General features: G+C 37.1%; 1 protein-coding gene across 2 annotated transcripts; it reads right to left on the minus strand.

Annotated features, from left to right (window-relative positions):
* Positions 1-344: 344 nt before the first annotated feature.
* Positions 345-14,125, minus strand: rasef (RAS and EF-hand domain containing). 2 transcript variants are annotated; one of them, XM_079468102.1, is made up of 17 exons: positions 13,660-14,125; positions 12,055-12,201; positions 11,852-11,942; positions 11,187-11,282; positions 10,723-10,800; positions 10,234-10,349; positions 9,731-9,799; positions 7,474-7,555; positions 7,267-7,337; positions 6,773-7,034; positions 5,676-5,810; positions 5,452-5,599; positions 4,961-5,042; positions 4,531-4,645; positions 3,407-3,526; positions 1,540-1,616; positions 345-1,304 (listed from the first exon to the last, which is right to left on the minus strand). In XM_079468102.1, the coding sequence occupies exons 1-17, from the start codon at positions 13,977-13,979 to the stop codon at positions 1,199-1,201; spliced, it is 2,115 nt and encodes a 704-aa protein (XP_079324228.1). In that variant the 5' UTR covers positions 13,980-14,125; the 3' UTR covers positions 345-1,198. The 2 variants fall into 2 exon arrangements, with proteins under 2 accessions (XP_079324228.1, XP_079324227.1); XM_079468101.1 differs by having other exon boundaries at positions 359-1,304; positions 6,773-6,941; positions 13,660-14,051.
* Positions 14,126-22,610: the final 8,485 nt, after the last annotated feature.

Genomic DNA, 22,610 nt, shown 5'->3' on the forward strand with positions numbered 1-22,610 from the left:
TATGCAAAATTGGAAAACAGTGTCTTTTTTATTCGTCTCGTCTTAAGTTTGCTATCTTCTTGAGTGTTTAGTGATTTCACACAATTGGTGAAATGTGTTTTATTCGCATGTTTAGCAACATTTGAAATATTTCTGTTAACATACGGTCTATCATTTCAAAATACAACTCTGGGAGTATCAATATAAAAAAAACAGTCTGAAATTGACCGGGAAGCGCCTTATGACATTTGTAAAGTTCAATAAAGTTTATTATTAAATATTAATTAAATTGTAAAGTGATTTTTGATGGTTTATATGTTCAAAAAATGAATTGTTTTATATGTTAGTACTGCCACAATAAAATTGGAGTGAAAATCTTAGAGTGAAATCTTTATTGAAAATATGAAATTTTGTATGGGTTACACTTAAAAATGTGTTTGACCAACATACATTCTTAAAGGTTATCTACAGTATACAACACGTAATTCATGCACTTTTCACATAACTGAGAAACAGCATGAAGGCTTTTCTGACAAACATTTTGTCCACTGTTTATTACAGAATACAGTGCAGTGGAGACCAGTGACAGCACATAAACAGACTGTTATATCCCAAATAAACTATGATGCAATTACAACTTTGGAAAAAGGCATAAAACTATTGCTTATAATTAGAGGAATCCACAAAATCACTATTTTTTATTAAAACAGTAAAATCCGTACATCAAACTATTCTGTTTCATCCATCCATGTATTCTCAAAACGTTGGTTGATTTCAATAGACATCAACACCATAAAATATTCAGTTTCAAATATCACTGATAAATTACATAACGGAATATTTTTTTTCACTTTAACAAAAGAACATTGTAAGTAATAAATAGAGTAATGGTAAGGTGCAGCATGTTAACTAAATTAATTTAAAATAAAGAGTGTGTTTTACTCTGTAAGCTACACATACATGTCCTGTGAAATAGGGGGTTACTAAAAACAATGAATCTTCAAAAATGTGTGTATGCTTTCAAAAGACCAATACTGGTGCCTTCCAAAAGTGCCTTCCAAAAGACCAAAACTGCTTTACCTCTCCATTAAATATCCGATTTGTTATCAGGAACCCTTTGTTGAATACTCATATTGTACCTTCACGTAGATGTCAGGCTCAAATACCTGAGCCACAGCCAATTCTATGAGAAGTATTTTGGGAGCCACCTGCACAGGCATTATCCCATACAACAGTTTTCATTGGACATCTTTTTGTTGGAACTTATAGAGAGTTTGTCCACTGTTATGGGCTCCTTGCACTGCGCCGCATGCTTGGTCACCTCTCTAAGGTGCAGAGGAAACAGAGTCATATTCTATGATGTTAATTCTACTCCTTGAAAAGCGAAACTGAAAACTCCATCAATGTGCTGCCCTCTTGTGCCAAGTTAATATCACAGAAAGCTTACAGATTTGCACTGTGTTGTACAGGTATATGACGGCAGCCACATGTTAAGTGTTGTGGACAGCAGGCAGAAGGTTTGTATTTTTAGTTTTACGACTTTGTGAAATGTGAGCTTACCTTGCTAAATGAAGAACAGCCTCAATGATATTTGAACCATCCTTTGCACTTGTTTCACAAAATAACGCGCTGTATGTCTGCAATTATAAAACACAAAAGCCACGAAGAATTAATAAATCTTTTATTTTTACATGACTGAATAACTACCTTTTGTTTTTGACCCCATTTTTCATGATCTGAACTCAAAGATCTGAGACATTTTCTATGTACACAAAAGGCCCGTTTCTCTCAAATATTCTTCACAAATCTGTCTAAATCTTTGTTAGTGAGCACTTCTCCCTGTATGACATATCGCTCATTGCTCCCCGAACTCTTTGTAAGTCGCTTTGGATAAAAGCGTCTGCTAAATGAATAAATGTAAATGTAATTGTCCTTTGCTGAGAGAATCCACCCACCTCACGGGTGTGGCATATCAAGATAATCATTAGACAATAGATTATTGCGCAGGTGTGCCTTAGGCTGGCCACAACAAAAGGCCACTCTAGACTGTGCTGTTTTATCACACAGCACAATGCCACAGATGTCGCAAGTTGAGGGAGCGTGCAATCGGCATGCTGACTGCAGGAATGTCCACCAGAGCTGTTGCCCGTGAATTTAATGTTAATTTCTCTATCATAAGCCGAGACGGCTTTTCAAAGGCGTTTAAGAGAATTTGGCAGTACATCCAACCGGCCTCACAATTGCAGACCACGCGTAACCACACCAGCCCAGAACCTCCACATCCAGCATCTTCACCTCCAAGATCGTCTGAGACCAGCCACCCGGACAACTGCTGCAACAATCGGTTTGCATAACCAAAGAATAACTGAGATCCTGAGGCCCATTGTTGTGCCATTCATCCACCACCATCAACTCATGTTGCAGCATGATAATGCACGGCCCCATGTTGCAAGGATCCTGGAAGCTGAAAACATCCCAGAACTTGCATGGCCAGTATACTCACTGCACGTCACCCATTGAGCATGTTTGGGATGCTGTGGATTGGCGAATACGACAGCGTGTTCCAGTTCCTGCCAATATCCAGCAACTTCGCACAGCCATTGAAGAGGAGTGGACCAACATTCCACAGGCCACAATCAACAACCTGATCAACTCTATGTGAAGGAGATGTGTTGGACTGCGTGAGTCAAATGGTGGTCAAACCAGATACTGACTGGTTTTCGGACCCCCATACAGTAAAACAGCACATTTTAGAGAGGACTTTTATTGTGGCTAGCCTACGGCACACCCGTGCAGTAATAATGCTGTCTAATGAGCATCTTGATATGCTACACCTGTGAGGTGGATGGATTCTCCCGGCAAAGGAGACGTGCTCACTAACACAGATTTAGACAGATTTGTGAAGAACTTTTGAGATAAACAGGCCTTTTGTGTACATAGATCTTTGAGTTCCGCTCAAAAACAAAGTGTTGCGTTTACCATCAGAAAATGGATGACTTAGACCTTAAACTTATACATTTAAAATATAATCCTTTTACAGCAAAGGGTGTCCTGGAGCATGGTACTAAATACGTTTCTATACAAGGTTTGTGGAATTTGTCTTCATTTCTAAAACAAATTAAACAAATTATTTATTTTAATAATTATAACTTTTATTATACAGTAATTTGATACAAATAAATAGGGAATGTGCTATTCTGTGATATATATAAATATCTTTTTTTATACATTGGCATTAATTTGAGTAACATTTGGAGCTAAGCATTTTTCCTTTTTTTTACATTTTAATCCTGCTTTTGCATAACATAATTTTATCAGTGTCAGTATTAAGAGATGAGGGTGTGCTGCTAGCAATATTCTGGATCAAATGAATACTGACAAAATTAAAGTATAGGAGATAACAAAGAAACCGTGAATAACTTCTGACCATGGCTAGTTTCTCTCCATAGCTGGTTGGGATACAAGTCACTCCCTCCTGAAGAGCTTGTGTCCTCAGGTCTGTCTTATTGCCCACGAGCATGATAGGAATGTCATCCTGGGACACATCCTGCATCAGAAGAGAGACCAAATCAATATCTCATTGAAGATGTAACCGGCAACGTTCCTCTGAAACAAAGTGCTTTACACAGGAAACCCAAAACTGACGAAAAAACTCACTTAAATCAACCCGGTAAATGACGTGTATTCTCATATACTTTCTCAATGCACTGTAGGAAACCACAATCCGAAAGTCATTATAAGAATTTGATTGATGGGTTTCAAGAAAAAAGCCTCTACTTCTTCAAAAACAAACTTAACCATCTTCAACATGGGATCAGGTCCTAGGCTCAGATGAAACCAAAATAGTGTTGACGTGGTGTTGGTGCACACAGAGAGGGAGACATATGGAGAAGTAGCGGCCTATGGTAAAATATGTCGGAGGTTATTTTATGTTTTGGGCCTGTTTTTCTGCCAGAGGACTTGGACATCAACAAGGAAACACATAACTGCCTCCGTCTGGAACCTTAAAATAGGAAGACTTTGGACCTTCCGATAGCACAATGATCCAAAATATACATCACTATAATCAAGGTGCTGTCATGGCCATCACGGTCCCCTTTCTTGGACCTCATAGAAAACTCTTGGGGCAAATTGGAGAGTCCACTTCCAAATGTTAAGGATCTGGTGGGATTCTGTATTTAGGGGATTGTCTTAGATCTCTTGCCATGCATTCTCCAATATCATCAGGCATTATATAGGAGAAGACTTAGAGCCATTATCTTGGCAAAAGGAGGTGGCACGATGCACTCTACTAAACTTTAAGGGTAACAATTATTGTCCCAAACACATATTTAACAAATACTGTATTTGTGTTTGATGATAAAACTTTTTTTATTAACTTTGAATCAAAGATCAAAAGGCTAAACAATAAAGACATTTAATTAATGTGATGTCAATCGAAATTATGATTACCGTGTCTCAGTTGCAAGAAACTTTTGCTAACTTTAAAATGATGGAAATAAAAAATTCAATATTTCACCCGAGTTTACAGTATACAGTGCCTGGAAATACCTCAATAATGTCGACCCACTCGCGCACATTCAGAAAGCTCTTCTCACAGGTGACGTCGTACAGCAGAAGAACTCCATCTGCTCTCCTGAAGTATGACTTTGCAATGCTTCTAAATCTGCAACACAGCCATGATACATAAAAAATTCACTTAAATCAACTTTCATTTCATTTTTAGATTATGATAGGGATTACAAAATCAAATAAACATATTCATTTTAAATATAATATTCTAAAGAAATATTCACCAAATTAAAAAAATCTTCATCTTCATTTTCTGACCCAGCGACTCCATTGGGTCTTTAATTCAGTGAACAACATGTTCAAACTCTTTTGGCTTCAGAAGACCAACTGGAGTCATTTGGATTACTTTATCCACGTTATTAATCTTAATATTTCTCTGAACTATTCCTTTAGGTCTTCCATATCTTACCTCTCCTGACCAGCTGTGTCCCACAGTTGCAGCACTGTTGGGACACCATCCACAACCAAGGTTTTCATCTGAAAATCAACACCTGCAGGGAAATATACAGGACACATATTTTGACTGGAATAGGAATTTCAGTTTTGTCTGTATTATAGATAAAAATCCTAGTGCCGCTGTCCTTAACGTGATAGTTCACCCAAAAATTCAAATTCTGTCATCATTTCCCCCCCCTCTTGTCATTTTAACCTGTATGACTTCCTTCCATCCGCAGAACAAAAAAGAAGATATTTAGAAAAATTATGTTAACTGGACCCCATTCACTTTGATTGCATGGACACAAAACCAATGCAAGTGAATGGGGTCCGGTTAACATAACAATTCTAAATATCTTCTTTTGTGTTCTACGGAAGAAAGAAGGTGAAGGTTTGACATTTTTGGGTGAACTATTACTTTAAGTACACCGGAATTAACATGCACATATGTAGGAGAAGTCTTACCCAGAGTTGCGCTAGTGTTGCCTTTAAACTCGTTCTTACAGAGGCGAAGTAGGAAACTAGACTTGCCCACTGCAGCGTCTCCAGCTAGCACAATTCTGTAGGCCTTTTCAGGTGGAGTCTGGGTCATTGCCATCTCATCTTTCTCTCTCTGAACACATGCACAAAATATGGGGTTTACGACAGCGTTTTAGGCAAAGATTCATTTGGGCCAGCGAGTTCAGTACCTCAGTATAGATAGCTGACAGGCATTTCTTCCCTGGAGCAGTAATTTCGTTTTTTGGAGTGGATTGCGACGGAGCCCAGCTGTGAGCCGGTTCACCATCGGACTCGGACGCAGCTTCGTCTCGCACTTCGAGAACCTGTGAACGCAAAGAAAGCGTATATCATATGAATTTGTTAAGACAATGTCAAATTAAAATAAACATGACGTCAATATTGCAATTCTCAGGAGTGAATGATTATTTGTGTTGCGACCTTTTGTTATAAGAATACTGAAATTTAACAGTTAACAGAGCATCAGTCTACCGTCTCTAGCGAAATATGTCCTGTTTGGTACTGGTCATCATGTCTATGAATTTCAATTAGTCCTATTCATTCATGAACACAGTTTATTATACTCCACATATACTTCACTTGCAGTTATAAAACACACAATTTCCTTTGACCTACGGGGTTCTTTAAGATTGTGATTTGGGGTCACAATATACCGTTACCATTATTGATATTAATAATCGTGAAAATTGATATCGTAAACACATGATAATATTCTACATAATTCAGCGCCAATATCTTGTTGACACTTACACACAGTATTGAACACATTTAACATTTTGACTTGGTTATACAAACTCTCTCTTTGTTTTGAATGAGATTATTTGATTAATATATATGTATATATATATATATATATATATATAAATATATATACACTGTATATATATATAATATAATGAATTTGAACAATAGCATTATTTATTTATTTATTTCATTTTAAAAGACATCACAATAGTGATTGTAAATTGTTTTGGCCACGGCAAACCTGTAGTAAAATCTGACGCTGTGACGGCCCTAATTGTGATTATTTGATCATATGATAAAAATAAATTGACATTATTAAATATGAAAATATTCATATTTATTGGCACTGCTCACATTCCTTCTATTTCCACCTTCATGAGTGGTAATACGTTTTGGCTCATCAGTGTAGATGACAAAAACGACCTTTTCATCTTACAATAAATGTGCACTGAAGAATCATGTGCAACGAAAAGATAATATGCCCACCTTTAATTATAAGACACTTCAAACAATGACATCATACCTCTGTGTCCGAAGTTTCTCCAGACACAATGGTGCTGTTGTCCGCTGCTAGCTCATGATTTGCAAAGGAAGCCCCTTCATGCTCAAATTCGTATCCATTATTTGAGCGCAGGGTGGACATGCCGCTATCCACGCAGCTGTCAGGAAGGCTGTCCTCCTCACAGCTGTGTCTGCGCATGGGGTCACACAGGGCCAGGGCCAGAGATTCATCGGCTATCAGACGTAACTGATCGTGGTCCTCATCTTCACACGTGTTAAAACGTCTACAGATGTATTCAGTAAAATGAACATTACAGTTTCTACCACCTATTCTATATGCCTCACAAAATATGCTTGAAACAGAGCTATAACAACATAGTGTATGTTACTAACATCAATTAAAGAAGACAAATGTGAAAACTCTGTAAACGAACAGATCAGAAATATTATGTATTAAATAAGTAAATGATTTCATATAGTCTTAAGAGTTTATAATAATTACTTTTCATGTCTTACCCATCAAAATAAGGGACACACAATGTCTTTCTTTGATTCATATAAACTCCAGGTGAGAGCCCACTGACACGCTGCAAGAGAAAAGGGTCACTTCTGTCTTGATAGACTTATATGAAAAATACATAAGGAGGACGGGTTTAAGTTAATCTTAGGTATTAGCTTCAGAAAACTCTTTAATCTACATCTAAAAGAAGGCTGGGGTCTCACCTGAGTCTTACTTCTGCTTTGAATGGTCTCTAAAGCTCCACGCAGACCATCATTGCTATCATGCAGCTTCCGGTTTGCTGCTCTGGACAATAAAGAGCATCATAAATATCATCATCATCATATTTACTCACCGTCATGTCGTTCCAAACCTGTATGACTATAGTCTGCAGAACACAAAATATATTGGCAACACCTTACAATAAGGTTGTATTTTGTTAACAATCAGTTTTTGAATTAGCTATAAAACATAAAGAAACAATGAACAATACTTCTAAAGTATTTATTAATCTTCGTTCATGTTAATTTCAGCATTTACTAATACAATTTTTAAATCAGAAGTCCTATCTGTCAACAGTTAATGAACTAACATGGACAATACACGCTTAAAAAACTATACTGCTCAATGTTAGTTCATTTTAGTTGATTGATTTACTAATGTTAACAACTATAACCTTATTGTAAAGTGTTAGCAAGATGTTTTGAGACACACAGGTAACCAAACAACATTGGCCCCCTTTGACTTTCATTGTATGGACACCAAACCACTGAGACCTTTCTAAAACATCTTTATTTGTACACAGTCGAAAGATTTTGAACCACACGATGATGGATTTTACATTCTACTTTGTTTCATCAATGTTCTTGAACAAAAATTGCATCGCATGCATTCTATATATTTCATGATATCCCTTTTTTTCCTTTCGTCACTATAGGATCTGTATTGAAATGTATTTTTTGTAAAACTGCTTTTAAAACAATGCAAAACGCTAGAAATAAATTCGGAATGCATTGAAATAAGTAAAAAAAAACAACCCAGAGAAGTGTCTGACAATTTCCTACTTTATTTAGCTTGTTAATCCCTGCTAATAAAGTTGCATTGTTCAGACTAAGTGGCATAAATAAACTGCTATGCCATATGGAACCGGGGGCACACATTAACGGTGCCAGTGGGGCTAGAACAGCCTTAGCCAATGGGTTGGCGCGTATGGTTGCATTGAGGTGTGATGCCACCGAGCTTCCAGCTAAGCAAGTGCTGCAGAGGCTGCAGCCACTAATCTGGATGAGCTAATTGAAAAAGGAGGTGGGGTTCAGAGGACCGATCCAGTGGAGGATAAACAAGAACTGGCCAATAACTGGAAAGAAGCCACTGGCTGTGGTTGAGGCGGATGGACACAGCTTGGACCGACAAATGACCATGTAACAATGTGACACACACCCAGGTCTGATTAACCTACGGTGGGCCTCCCTTGGCTGATGTTTTGTGATAAAGGGCCAAAACACCCAATGAGGCTGAGGTGCACAACTGACAATGTGTCGCGTTGTTGGGAACCATCCAAAGGGCATTATCAGCAGCACCTCACCAAAGGAATCTTTCACCCAGGATAATGGATGGGATGAAAGTGGGATTGGGTACACAACTCATGAGATGTCTCTCTGATAATAGCAAGGAAAGATAAGTATGCTATGCATTTCTATAATCATTTATCCCCCAAAACAAAAGGATGCCTACCCGCAAAACCAGTGAAACATTGGACCTCCTTTCCTCTATTCATATTCTTGACTTCTTCCCCTCACATGCATAAAGTGTGGAAAATGTCCTATTGGGCAATTAAACTGTGCTGAAATAGTGGGATTATAACACCTATTGTGTGATGTCCCCATCACATTGAAATGTAATAAACTGTACTTAAATCATTTTCCTTCTTCAATAGTATCAAAGAAAAATATAAAAAAAAATTCCCTGCCAGGCAAAAACTTTTCATACATTTCTGGTATTACTCAGGTAACAGTTACGAGCCTTAGATTTAGGTGTATGTTCAATTCCTTGACCCTTAATGTAAGCAATTGTCATAAATGCTTTTATTAACAAACAATATTAATAAAATGTAAACCTGCAATGATTCATCGTTCTTGTAACAACGGAAATGGGCGAGGGTTTTATTAAATATTATGGCACAAATATGCTTGTTAAATCTTTTCAAGTGTGCATTATAAACGTTTTTCGAGTTTAACACTGGCAAGAAACCATAACAGTCATTCAACACAGTAACACGATGTGACCCCACCAACTCGAACAAAACTATTTCTTTCCTCAGCCTGTCACATACTTAAATGTGACTTTATAGCAAAACAATTCCTCCAGGTAAAGTATATGGACCAAATATAACTCGGGATTACATTAAAAAGTTAACATCTCACAAGTTAGCATGCAGAATGTCATTTATTGAATTGAGAGTGTGCTGTAGGTCAAACTCACTGAAGGATCTCGACTTGTCTCTCAAGGTTCTCTCGCTCCTCAGAGAAACACTTCATAAGGGATTCATCCCTGCACCGGCACACAAACAACATTGTTAAAGCATCTTATCATTTATAGCATATATTCCAACAGGCTGAATGATCATTTTAAAACACATGCACAGATAAGTAAACTGTGTCTTTGTTGAGTTACTAGGCAACAAGTTTCAGACATTCCTGTGCAGTGTGACGTATGAGACCAGGACATCCTGCTTCAGTGCATCACTACTGTAAACAGTCACAAAACCTGTTCTAACAGCTGCTCAAAGCCATTATACAGTTTGTCAAGTGAGTATTGCTCCCTATTATAATACACACTGTATTATTTGTTTGCATATATCTTGTCTGGAGTGTCAGGATGAGTCAGTAGGTAATTTATGAGTTTCTGTGAGATTTCTGCTCTATAATAAAGGGTTCATTATAATAACCTGGTCTACCATGAATGCTGTGATTCACACACATTACCTTTCACAGTTTATGCTCTGGTCGGTGAGATCGCTCTTGAGAGAATCCAGTTCACTCTGGAGAAACGCAACATTAGTGTGGCTCTCCAATAGCTCCTGTTTCAACTTCTGGTTTTGCTAAAAAAGGAACATAAACACATTAAATCAGAGTAAACGTTTAAATACTCTATTTAATACTCTAAACTAAAAACGATAGAACGGAATGAAAATTTGCTGCCAATTTACGCACCCAAGACCATCCCAGATGGATGTGACATTTTTTCTTCAGTACATCCGTAAATCATTTTTTTTTGCAGTGGTCCTTGGTGATTTTCTAAACTCAAGTCCACGACTGCCGTCGCTCTGAGAGTCAGAAAAGCAGATACTTTTGGATTTTGAGAATCACCAAGGACCAAGGTTTCAGATAAAAATCTGACAAATGTCACCTACATCTTTGCCTCAAGTAAATTATCAGAAAATTTGTATTATTTGCTTTGAATAAGAGCCATACCAGCAGGAGCTCATTATTTTTTCGTTTTAATGTTGAGGTCTCTTCTTTGAGGCTGGTGCTTTTATTCTGGTTCTCAATCTAAGAAAAACATAAATCAGTTCAAATATTCTTTACAGCTCAAAAATTGTATGCGGCTAAAACAGTGGTTCTCAACCTTTTTGACCACAAGGCCCCCAACTGTATTCAACAATATTCATAGGCTCCGCTCACAAAAACTCAAAATGTATTGACATTAACTGGAAACGTGTTTTTACACGTTTATATAATATATTACATATATATAAATAATAAGAAATATCTTGATTTTTGTTGTTTTAAAAAATGTATTTCAATGCTCATTTTGACCCATTTAACAAATTCTTAGTCATCCCGATGTCCCCTTGGAAGTCAGCTGGGGCCACGGCCAAAACTATGAGGTATTCTTTGTGCTTCTAGATACGTTCCTAACAGAGGTTTTTAATCACCATCTGCAGTGTCTGTATCTTCTGCTGAAGTTCACAAATCTGAGACTCATGCTGGTGTTTCATGCTGCTCAACGCTGCCTCTGCTTTTTTGGACTCCTAGAAGAAATAAATAATACACAGCTAATGTAAGAAAATGTCTCCGTATATCTGCTTTAAGGACTACAAATGCAATACACGTTTAGAGGAATTTTAACAGGTGGAGTTGAGCAAACAGTCAGTTTAGTTACATAATGAGATAAGTCGTGGAACATGGGTTTAAGATAAACAACGCCGTTTGGAACAGAGCAGACAGAAGACTGTCGAAGATTGTTGCAGTAAAATGTGACGTAGTACTTAAAATAAACCTTGAACGGTGGCCAAGACACTTACGTGATTTGGCACGATGCCAGTTCATAGCATATTTACAAGTGCATATATGAGGTCTGTCACACTAAACAAAGTTCTTTAACCACAGCAGGGCCAACCTTTAAAACGCCAATGCTTGTGTTTCAATAACAAATTTATATTTTCCCAATCACATCAACACATACATTTATGAAGGTAGTTTCATTGCACAACAATATTGATGGTCAGCTGAATAGAACAAACATGGACAATGAACCTAAATGTATTTTTGATGCTTTATTGTATCGTGGCTGAGATACTGTAAAAGCACATTTCCCCACCTGTAGGCGTGTGTTTCTCTCTGTGGCGTGGATGCGATGGTCCATCTCTTCCTCCATCTCACTCAACTGTATAGCGGCCTGATCCTGAGCTCTATAGACCAAAGCCCATATTATCATGATCACACACAGGACCCACATAAGCGACCAAAGTTGGTGGTTAAAGCATATCCATGGTGCTATATGGAGCATATCTACATGCGTACCTCTTCACAGCGAGTGCTAGATGCTCCATTTCTGTGTTCAATATTCGAATCTCTTTGATGAAATTTATCAGAACTCTTTCATACTGAGATATCATTCTGGGCTCCGTCAGACTGATGTTCTGGTAGAGAGTGGACACCTGGTCAATCCTACACACATACGACAATGCCTTTGAATAAAACACGTACACGAAGACTACAGAAAAAACATTATGCTTTAATATAGCTACAATTTTAATTAGTTTCTAATGGAAACATTCTTTATACACACACTTTGCATTTTGGGAAAACACTTGTGCCCTCTTGTTTGCCGTAGTTGTTGAAGCTGGTGGTATTAAGATCATGTGTCTTTCAGAAAATTAGCAATCAAACAGAGTTTATTATATCACTATAGCATGACCTGAAAAGGATGGTGCAAAGTTGGTGGGTTTGTGCCTCATGATTTGGGTGTTCTCTATTTTAATGTAAGACCTGTGTCATTAATGCTATGCTGATGAGGGACATAAAAGGGGAATTGAGAGTGTACACTAATCAATGTTCTATCAGCTTTAGCATCGCATGATGGCGATGTGTCTCATGCCAAGCCTCTGGCAAGAATCAATGTCAGTGTCTTGTCATGAGGTACACCAAACTACGCTTTTAATACAGCGTACAGCGACCAAACAGCTGTCCATCTATCATCTATGGCGTTGACCCCTTCTTTGGGGTCTAGGGGGATGGAACTCTATCCCATCTAACTTGGAGAGAGACAGGGAAAACCCCGGACCGGTTGTTAACCAAAATAACAGCTTAAGTCAAGCTAAACGCAAATGTTATAAATGGATAAAAAGAAGAGACAGTAATGAACTCGTAACACTAACTTATGATAAAAGGACAGATGCGTAACCTACAAGATTGGAAATGTACACAGATCGATAAGCGTAATTACTACATTTACATTTAGTCATTTAGCAGACACTTTTATCCAAAGTGACTTACAAAGAATTCAGGGAGCAATAAGCGATATGTCATACAAGAGCAATAGTACATTAGGTGCTAATAAAAAGTTAGTAGTTTCAACAAAAGCTAGACCACTACTTGCTGAGAGAAAGAGAGAGAGTTGGTGTACATCCCTTTTTTTTCATTTGTCCGTCAAGTATTCACGGAAGAGAAGGGCTTTAAGTAGATTTTTGAAGGTTTTTGAAGGTTTTGAGAGATGTGGTTGACCGGACCGAGTTAGTCCTATATGTTATTATAACGTTTATTAAAGTATACTATGTTTAGTAATTATAATAACATAAATGATTAATTACAAGCAATTGTTAGATCATAAATATACCTCTCTTTAAAACTTTCTAATTTGTTTGTTTTAAATATTTGCTTAGCCTTACTAGCAGCATAAATATTACACCCAAACAATGTAAAAGGTGGTTCTTTGTAAATTAAATCATATTCTCAACAAGTAAAAAAACACACTTACATTCCTGTTACATCATGAATGGCCTTACATAGATACATCATAAATTGTTGTATAAAAAATAAATGATGTAACAGACAGGCTTCTTGTGAATTTATATACAGCCTTATAAAAACGTATAAACTAAAGGGTCGTCCTGTGCCTCCTATTACCTGGGAATGAACTTGACCTGGTCTTCCAGGCGGGATTTAAAGTCCTCCCAGGCCACAGAGAAACTCTCACCGGCGTTTTCACTCATCGCGTCCACTGTCAACAGTTGTGTGTCCTGAAATCCCTTCACAAACTCCTCCAGGTTGATTGTGCCGTCTTTATCGCTGTCAAGTTTGGAGAAAAGCGCATCTACCTCATTGGATCGGACATGCAGCTCGGAACATATTTTGACAAACTCCCACTTCTCGATGCGTCCTGATCGATCCACATCACAGGCGAGGAAGAGCTCATTGAGTTTATCCTTCTGCTCGTCTGATCCCATGACTGATCGACGGTGTTATTATCACTCTTCAGACTCTTTTGACCTTGTGCTTTCATGCTCGAGTTTGGTAAGAGAAATAAACGCCCCTTACACAAACTATTCAGGGAACTGCGTTAAGTAAACAAGCGAGATCTCGGTCAACCTCCAGCGATCAACGCGACGCGATCGTGGATGCTTTTGGGCGTCGCGTCAGTTCAATAGGCAGATGGACATTCAAATACATTAAATAGTTATACTATCCGTACGAACACCACATTCTCGCTACAATAGACCTATACATAGCTTGTCGGTGTTATTTGTAGTAGGCTACAACTATTGTTGCCACATTGTCTAGCTACTATAACCATGGTAGCCCATTTAAACTGGTACATAATACATCCGCCATAAACACGCTTCATCCTTCACTATAATATTCAATTTCAAGGTACTTCATTGGCATGATCGCGTGTTCTTGAAATATTGCCAAAGCATTGAACATATAACAAAAGACATACAATAAGTACGAACTAAAGTAAGTAAAATTAAAATAAGGTGCTGAGTAGGCTCTTATAAGTATATATATATATATATATATATATATAAATAAACAAATGAAATGTGGAAAATAAAATATCAACATCAAATGTAGATTTCAGGCAGAAACATGAGAATGTAATAAAAAGTATAAACCGTGCATGGATTGTAAGAGAGGAACATTCTAGGTATTCTTTACCGCTCCTCTCTTCACTGGCATTCTAGGAATTATTTTCTCGCTTTAATAATAAAGAATTCAATTAGAATTAAAATGTAAATAAAATAGACATTGCTGTAGCATGTGCACCATCTTCTTCACAACATTTGTTCGAATTTTCCAATCTTTGAAAACAGAATCCAGCAGTATTAATAACTACCCACGTGCTATTTAATACCAAAACACTAGATGGAGACAAACTATTTAAAAAAAAACCTTCCTCCTGTTCACCCCCTACAAATAAACCTAAGCATGTGAGAGCATTTAGTTGTGTTGTGTTTTATGTGAAAGACGAATGCATTATCTATCAAATGAGCTATATGAAATGTAACTTGTTTATAAATCCCTTTTTAATTGCCTTTGAGGAGGTTTCTCTACAGCAGAATCTAAAGAGATCGAATCATTCAACTTCAGCACAGAGATAACATAACAAGCTAGAGAAAGTTGGAGAAAACGCCTCCTTTCACAACTCTGACAACTGCTGTGACGCACCTGATGTATATCATTTGTAAATATCATAATTATTGATTATTTTATAAACCTTTCTTATAAGAAATAAGAAATGGGTAGCCTGCTTTTATATCTCATTCTTGATACCTACAACCACAAAATAAAACTTGATCAGATAGTTTTGCCAACTTGGCTGGCAATACGTTTTTTACATCGACGACAATTGAAAATAAGTAGATTTTGCCCTTTAATGCATTTTTAATAAATACAAAACATTATTTAATAGAATAGGCTAGTATGCTGTACAGTTTTGAGCAGTGTTTTGGAAAGTACAGGATCACTGCATATAGCAAAATAATGCATATGCATTGTAAACTATTTTTAACTTTGCTTGCACATTGAATCCCCAGTTAGCCTCACTTTATACTTCAACGTCAAACATATATTTTCTATTTCAGTTTTATTTTGCAAGTCGTTTTATTACTGTTGTACTGTATTATATTAATAAGAATGACATTTTTGCTTTCGTTTCCTGGAAATTCTCAAAATAAAATATGTAGTATTCAACAGAAAGCATAAAAAATCTTACAGATGAATTGTTACAAGGACAAAGAAAAGTGGTTATCAACCCAGCATAAATCGAGACAATTGGACAGAGAGGGGAGGGGAAAAAGACCAGAGCGCAAGATTGAAAGTGAGCGAGATCATCCCGTTTTTATACGCCTTCGTGTACAGTATCTCTTGCCATGCTTGAACTGTCAGCTCTCCGAACTGAGCCTCTCTTTATGCCATACAGATTTATTCCACAAACGTGTGAATGTGATGCATGAGTGATGCACACCACTGCCATTGTCTGTCTGAATTTTCCTCCGTGTGTGAGAGTGGACACGCACACTTCTCCATCAGCACGCGTCTGTGTCAAACGCAGTTGCTCTGCTCCGGGTCCCTCCAAGCTCCAGTCTTCTAGCTTCAGTGCTCTCATTGCCTCAGTCTGCGGACAAACACATCCTCTACCCTCTCTTGCTGGAGTGTAACTGCTTTGCCTTGGTGTATCTCTGGCCTCCATGAATGCTGCTGAGGAAATCTTGCCTGTCCCTAAAAGGTAAGTCCAACCTGGAGGCATTTGGAGGTAAGAGCTTTATGCTTAAAATGAGAGGATTTTTTAGATTTGGGATGCATTAGAGGGCAGGACACTTCCATGACAAGCCAGAGTTTTGCTGATGTGTTTAATTCAGTATACCATAGTTATGTGCAAAAATAGCTTTAGTTGCCAGAACACATTCACTGTTGTATTTATTCAGAAGTCTATATTACAAATTTTACCTGTTAACTTGTAAACTTGTAAAAATATTCTAAAAGCAATGTCTTTAGCATCTGCATTGTACTTAATGTTCTCTTCTGCATCACTTAGTTTATTTTGGTGAAATTATTTGCACATGACATGTTACAATTGAATGGACATCTTGGCATCTCGCCTGGACGTTGTGTCACAAGCAGTATATGCTAAATGCTTTCTGACCGCCGATGTGCATCGCCACCAAAATATACTCTGAAACCTTTTCATGTCTCTGATAAACATTCCAAGCAATATACCCTGCTCTCATCTTGATCTTAATGTTATTGAAGAAATGGCAAAGCAGATATTCCCTGTTAAAAGACAGTGTGGTTCAGCCATGTCTGGAATGGTTTAGATGTAATGTAATTTCTGTAATGTAATGTCATTTAGTTATTGTCTTAATCTGTAGCCAGATGAACAGAGCCTTACATAGGCATAAATCTGTACATAAAAAGTACATTTTTCTGACAGTGTAAAAAAAGTAGTGGCATAGCATAAACCCCCCTTTTCAACTGTTGATTTTGCCACAATAATTTTCTTCTATATAATAATATTAGCTTTCTTGCAGTTTGCTTAATTTGTCCTATAATCTTTCTTGATTCACGTAGCCTTTGGAATAAAAACATTCTCACATCTTCGCATCTCTCCATCATTCTCTGCTTGACTTAGCCTAAATTGCTTAATCATTTTATTTAGGTAGATGCTTTTAAAGTCAGTTTGACCAGATTTGTTATTGAAACCCAGGGTCAAAATATTTAGCTAGCAGGAGCTTGACACTGTATAAGGTCATTTCGTGTTGGCAGAACAAACTTTTGTGTCAGCTTTGTCAATGAGCAGAGATAGTAGGTTTTAAATGATGTACTTTCTGGTGGCAACCTGTCTCATGAAATGTTAATAGATGGGTTTGTCCAGGTGGTACTTTTCGTTTCCTCATGCTTGCTGTTATAGTAGTTTTTGCAAGTAGTTTCATTCTGATCGGGGCAAACCGTTATTTAGTGGTTACAGCTAGTGGGATGATAGTTGTCTTCTGATTCATTACAGCAAATAAACTCAATCATGGTGCATCTTCCTCTCAGCAGAGACGAATAAAGAAAGCACATAATGTGATGGCCCTTGGCTTTAGCACTGTAGGCAAGAGGTCTTTAGTGTCATCTGATGCTTTGGTAACTGGACTGTATGTCTTCCTCATTATTGACTTTTTCTTTTCATGCAATCTGGATAATTCTTTTCCTGACTTACTGCTAGACATTTGAAAGAACTTTTGTACCGCTATTTTTCATGCAATAGAAGTAGTGACCAGTGTCTGTCGAGGCCCAACAATTACAAAAAGAGCTAGTTTTGAGAACCCTGTGACACTTGGCATTGCTGACGTCAAGCCTGGCAAAATGCGTTTTTTGGAAGATTTTTCCAACAATGACCTGTCAGGTCGTCCCATTTTGATCCGCTTTGCCCAGTCTATGACAAAATCCAAAAGTATTTTCACTCTAGGATACAAATTTGACAAACAAGTAGGTTGTGTCAATATCTTTCCAATATTCCGGTTTTGGATTAATCAGGACTAATCTTTGGAGTAATTCAATTCGTCTCTTAGTGTCCACATTTCAAGTTTTCAAGAGTCATCAATATACAGTGCTGAACGGATTTTTGAAAATGTGAGGCGTCTGACATGATTCTGATGTCTCATGAAGGGCTTGTGCTAATAATTGCATGGTTATGTAACTTTGAGCATTTCATTGAGAAGCCTAAAGCACATTGAGAGCAAGAGTCCAGAGGGAATGCAAAAGATAAAAATTAATCCAACTCTTGTATGGGAGTTATGATTCCAGCTATTACAATTTAAGATATTCTTAAACCATTTATTTTAATAGAAGCTTATTAATAAATGTTTAACTCATTTTAATTGCTCTATTTGTGTCAATTTGTAATCATTGCTCGCACAGAAATGACATTGAACTGATTTAAATATTTAAATGCAGATTCATTTTGTTAAACCTGGAGCGCTCGGCATAGATTTAACAACCCCTGATGTCAGATGTCGAAGTTGCTTATTCTTTTATTTTATATAAGCAAGTTATTTATTTATTATTTATTCCCTGTCTTTTAGAAAAACCACTGTGTTGCGTGTTGTTTCAGCTAAATGTCAAATGCATTTTCATATAATAAAGTGAGCCAGTGTTGTGTATGTCTAAAGTTGATGTGAGATGATGTAAGTCATGTAGGGTTACATACAATTACTACATTTTAAGGAATATTTCTCCTATTTAGTTTCATTTATAATAATAATAATAATATGATGATGAATCACAAGATATTAAGTAGCTTTTATATATAAGGGATAAACTCTGATATGACTTCATTGTTATAATTACTTTAAACGTACTTTCAAGGTCATCTCATGATTAGAGGCACAAGGGTTTTTTTGTTGTGTTGCTCTCTGACTGTTTATAAGGAGCTTCTAGTGGGATTAACCGAGTCCATAATTTAATGCAAATGGTCTTAAAATAAAGACAATGAGAACTTTCAAGGGATTAAATGACACGCAGAGGACAGTGGCAGGAAATAATATTAAATTGCTACAGACGAAGGGACAGAAAATGAGACGATGGAAAATAAGATGAAAAAAGATGTACCAGAAGAAATGCTTTGTTGGCTGTTCTGTACTTTTAGGGTCTTGGTTGTCTTTCAGAGATGGCAATAAGATTAAATATGGAGACTAAGTATATAATTTCACATTTTCTTTTATAGCTTCACAGTAAAACAATTGTGGTGTTTGTAGTATTATTTAACAGTGATCTTGTGAACGATAAAAGAGAAACCCTCTTGCCTAGGACTGGATACTAGTAAGCCATATCCTATTAGAGGCTATTAAGAAAGCTCTTAATGGTTTCTAAGATTTGTGAACTCTGGCACATCACAGTAAGAGCAAATGTTTTTAAGTATGCAAAGGCATTACTGAAAATTCCAGTGCAACTTTTGTCCAAAAACAAAATGAGAAGCAGTAATGAGAACAAGCTCCAAAAGACTTACTGTAGATAAAGCACAGAGGAAACGGAGACAGCGATTATAATAATGAGACTCATAAGAGTTTATGGATTAGCATTTAGTGATGAGAGACTGTAATGATGATATTCTGATCCAGATCAACCTAATTGCTCATCGCAGCTGTTTGTTACCAAAGTACACTGAGCAGATGAGTTTTGAAATTTTCTGTTTTGCCATTCTGTTCGTGTCGTCTTAAAAGATTTCAGCAGGGTGTTTTATGAACGCGTATGGAATTGTTTTTTCTACTAGATTGTTGGTTAGTTGGGTTATTTTTTGCTGGTTGTGATTATTATATTAGGAGACACACAATTCAACCTGCTGTTGCTGATTTCATGTCAAATTTTGTGGCCACTTATATCCTAATTTAGATTCACAAGGTCAACCTTTTTACAAAAATGGCCTACAGATTGAATCAAGTTTTTATTTGTTAGTGAATGCAAATGAAGTGGTGCATATATGCTCCGGTTAACTGGTTGAAGATGTGATTCCAATATTGCACAAAGAGCCAGTTGGAAGATGGAGATTACATTAATCTGGCATTCAAAAAACTGCACCCTCCAAGAGCAGATCTCTAGATGCAAAACATAAACTCAAAAATGGTTATTTTTCTACACAGAGAGAAATCGAGAATACAGGGTTCCCAAAAACACAACTCTTCTGATGGTGGTTGAGAAGCAGCAATCACTGATCATTCTAATGCAATGCGTATTTGGCAAACAACCATGGTGGAAATGTAGTAGCTGATAAGTATAAGAAATACACAGCATTTTTTGTCTGTAAAGTGTCAAATAAGTCTAAATATTGAGCAAATCCTACCCAGTATAATCTTGCTTCTCAAATGTATTGTTTTTAAGATGTTTAAAAAGAATGCAACAAGAATCATGATGTGCGACATAAATAATTTGCCTTGTTGTTTTATTTCAAAAACCTGCTGATGTCTTGTCAGTTTCTTCATGATTTGTACACTCCGTAAGAGCAAAAAAGTCAGAACACTCAATTAACTGTGTCTCAGTGGTTAAAGCATGGCGCTGGCAACACCAAGGTCATGGGTTCGATCCCAGGGGTTTGCACGTTGTCAGAGACCAAGTAAGTCGCTTTGGATAAATGCATCTGCCAAATGTGTAAATGTAATGCGTAACCTCTCATTCTCAGTTCATTTACTCACCTTGGAGTGGTTCCAAATCTGTATGCATTTTTGTGATCTGATGAAGAACGATGTTTGGTAGAACGCTTATAACCAAACAGTTATTGGACCCCATTGACTACCATAGTAGGAAAATTTACTTTAACATTTTTTGTTCTGTCAGACACAAAAGAAGATATCTTGAAGAGTGTAGGATAGTAGGCACTTTTGACTACCATTGTCATTTTTCCAACTAGTAAATAGAGTCCAAGAATTGTTTGGTTACAAGCAATCGTCCACATATCTTTCTTCCAAACTCCCTTTAAAGAGAACTTGCTAATAATGGCTCTTTCACTCATCTGAATCAATGGATCATATCAGTTCACTTGAGAGTTGACAGTTCATGGCAGCAGTACACATACACATAGTCACCACGCTGTTGTTATTTAAGAATAATTTGCTTTCGTTTCACTTTATGGATGAAAGCACATCAAAGGATTGCATTGTTCCGATTTGCATTTTTAACAGCAAGGCTGTTGACAGTAAGTTCAAATGCTAATGGCTCAAAAGTAGATTGTGGTGGAAAATTTTGATTAAAGCATGAAGAAGGATGGGAGTAATGGAAATAAGAAATTTGGTCTTTAATGTTTAAGGACAAGATACATGCTGGCAGTTTACTGCGTGCAGTTGAGGATCATTTTAACAATATACAGTATCTATTCTGGGATGTATAAGGTTTGGTCAGTTTATTTAGTGCAACCGTATGATTAAAATGAAAATAACACACAGCGCTTCCGCATATCTCATGTTAATCTTGAGTACTTACAGAATAGTATCGCACCCTTCAAATATCTGTGGAGTCTTTAGTTTGATCACATTTATAAAAGACAGATACAGCTGTACGATTATTTCTGAAAACATGCTACGCGTGTGGGGGGGGAGGAGTTAAGAGGAGGAGGAACTAAAGCACGTGCACACACATTGCCAACAAAACCCTGCATTTTACTGTCTCCTTTCTGTCTTGTGTTACAACCAAAGAAGCCGTTCCTGAGTTTACGAAAGACATTTTAAGTTTTCTGTGTTTTTTGTATCCAAGTATGGCTGCCATTATAATGCTGCTAACATCAGTTTTACTCTGTCCTCCTGTACCCTCAAAGTGAACAAATACATCAAGGGGGCCTACAGTAAACCACATAGAACAGTGTAAGTTTTTGCCTTCAAGTGAACATATTCACTTTGCTGAACTTGACTTTGACTTGTTACCTCAACTGTAAGTCGCTTTGGATAAAAGCGTCAGCTAAATGTGAGAATAAATGTTTTGACATTTGCTTTGGAGATCCATAACCCAGCTTAGCCAGTTGAGGAGAGGACATCTCTATGAGGACAGGATTCTATTCATGCTCATAAAGCTAGTGTGTGAATTCAGATCACAAGAGATAGCATCCTTGTTAGTGCGCACAACTCAAATGCCAGGTCAATTTGAGTAGGCACTGGTCACAATCACTCACAATCAGAGAATATGCTGTGCATGCTTCTGCGTGGCATCAAAACGCAGTCCTCCAAGTGGACGAGCACGAATATTGCTAATTTTTCATTATGTTATAGAAGATATTAAATCAATGAACAATATGTTGAAAGACTATTAAAAGCATAAAATGTTGCCACCTTAACTTTGAAAAGAGTTACACGATTTACTGTAATTTAAACTTTAGGAAGCCCAACACTTAGACTGTAATTACAATCATAAGATATCTACAGTGCCCTTAACCTACTTCTAGGGCCAAGGGCCAGTATTGCATTAAGCATCTCTGTATGTCTGACTCCTCAACCCTGCTGATTGGCCAGTGGTCTGTAAAAGATCTGACACCAATACATGTTTCATGCTACATGTGGCACAAACACAGCACATACAGCAGGATTTGCTAAAACCATAGCACAAACAAAAATAAA

Source organism: Barbatula barbatula (assembly GCF_947034865.1).
Source record: "Barbatula barbatula genome assembly, chromosome: 11".
NCBI classification, from domain to species: Eukaryota; Metazoa; Chordata; class Actinopteri; order Cypriniformes; family Nemacheilidae; genus Barbatula; species Barbatula barbatula.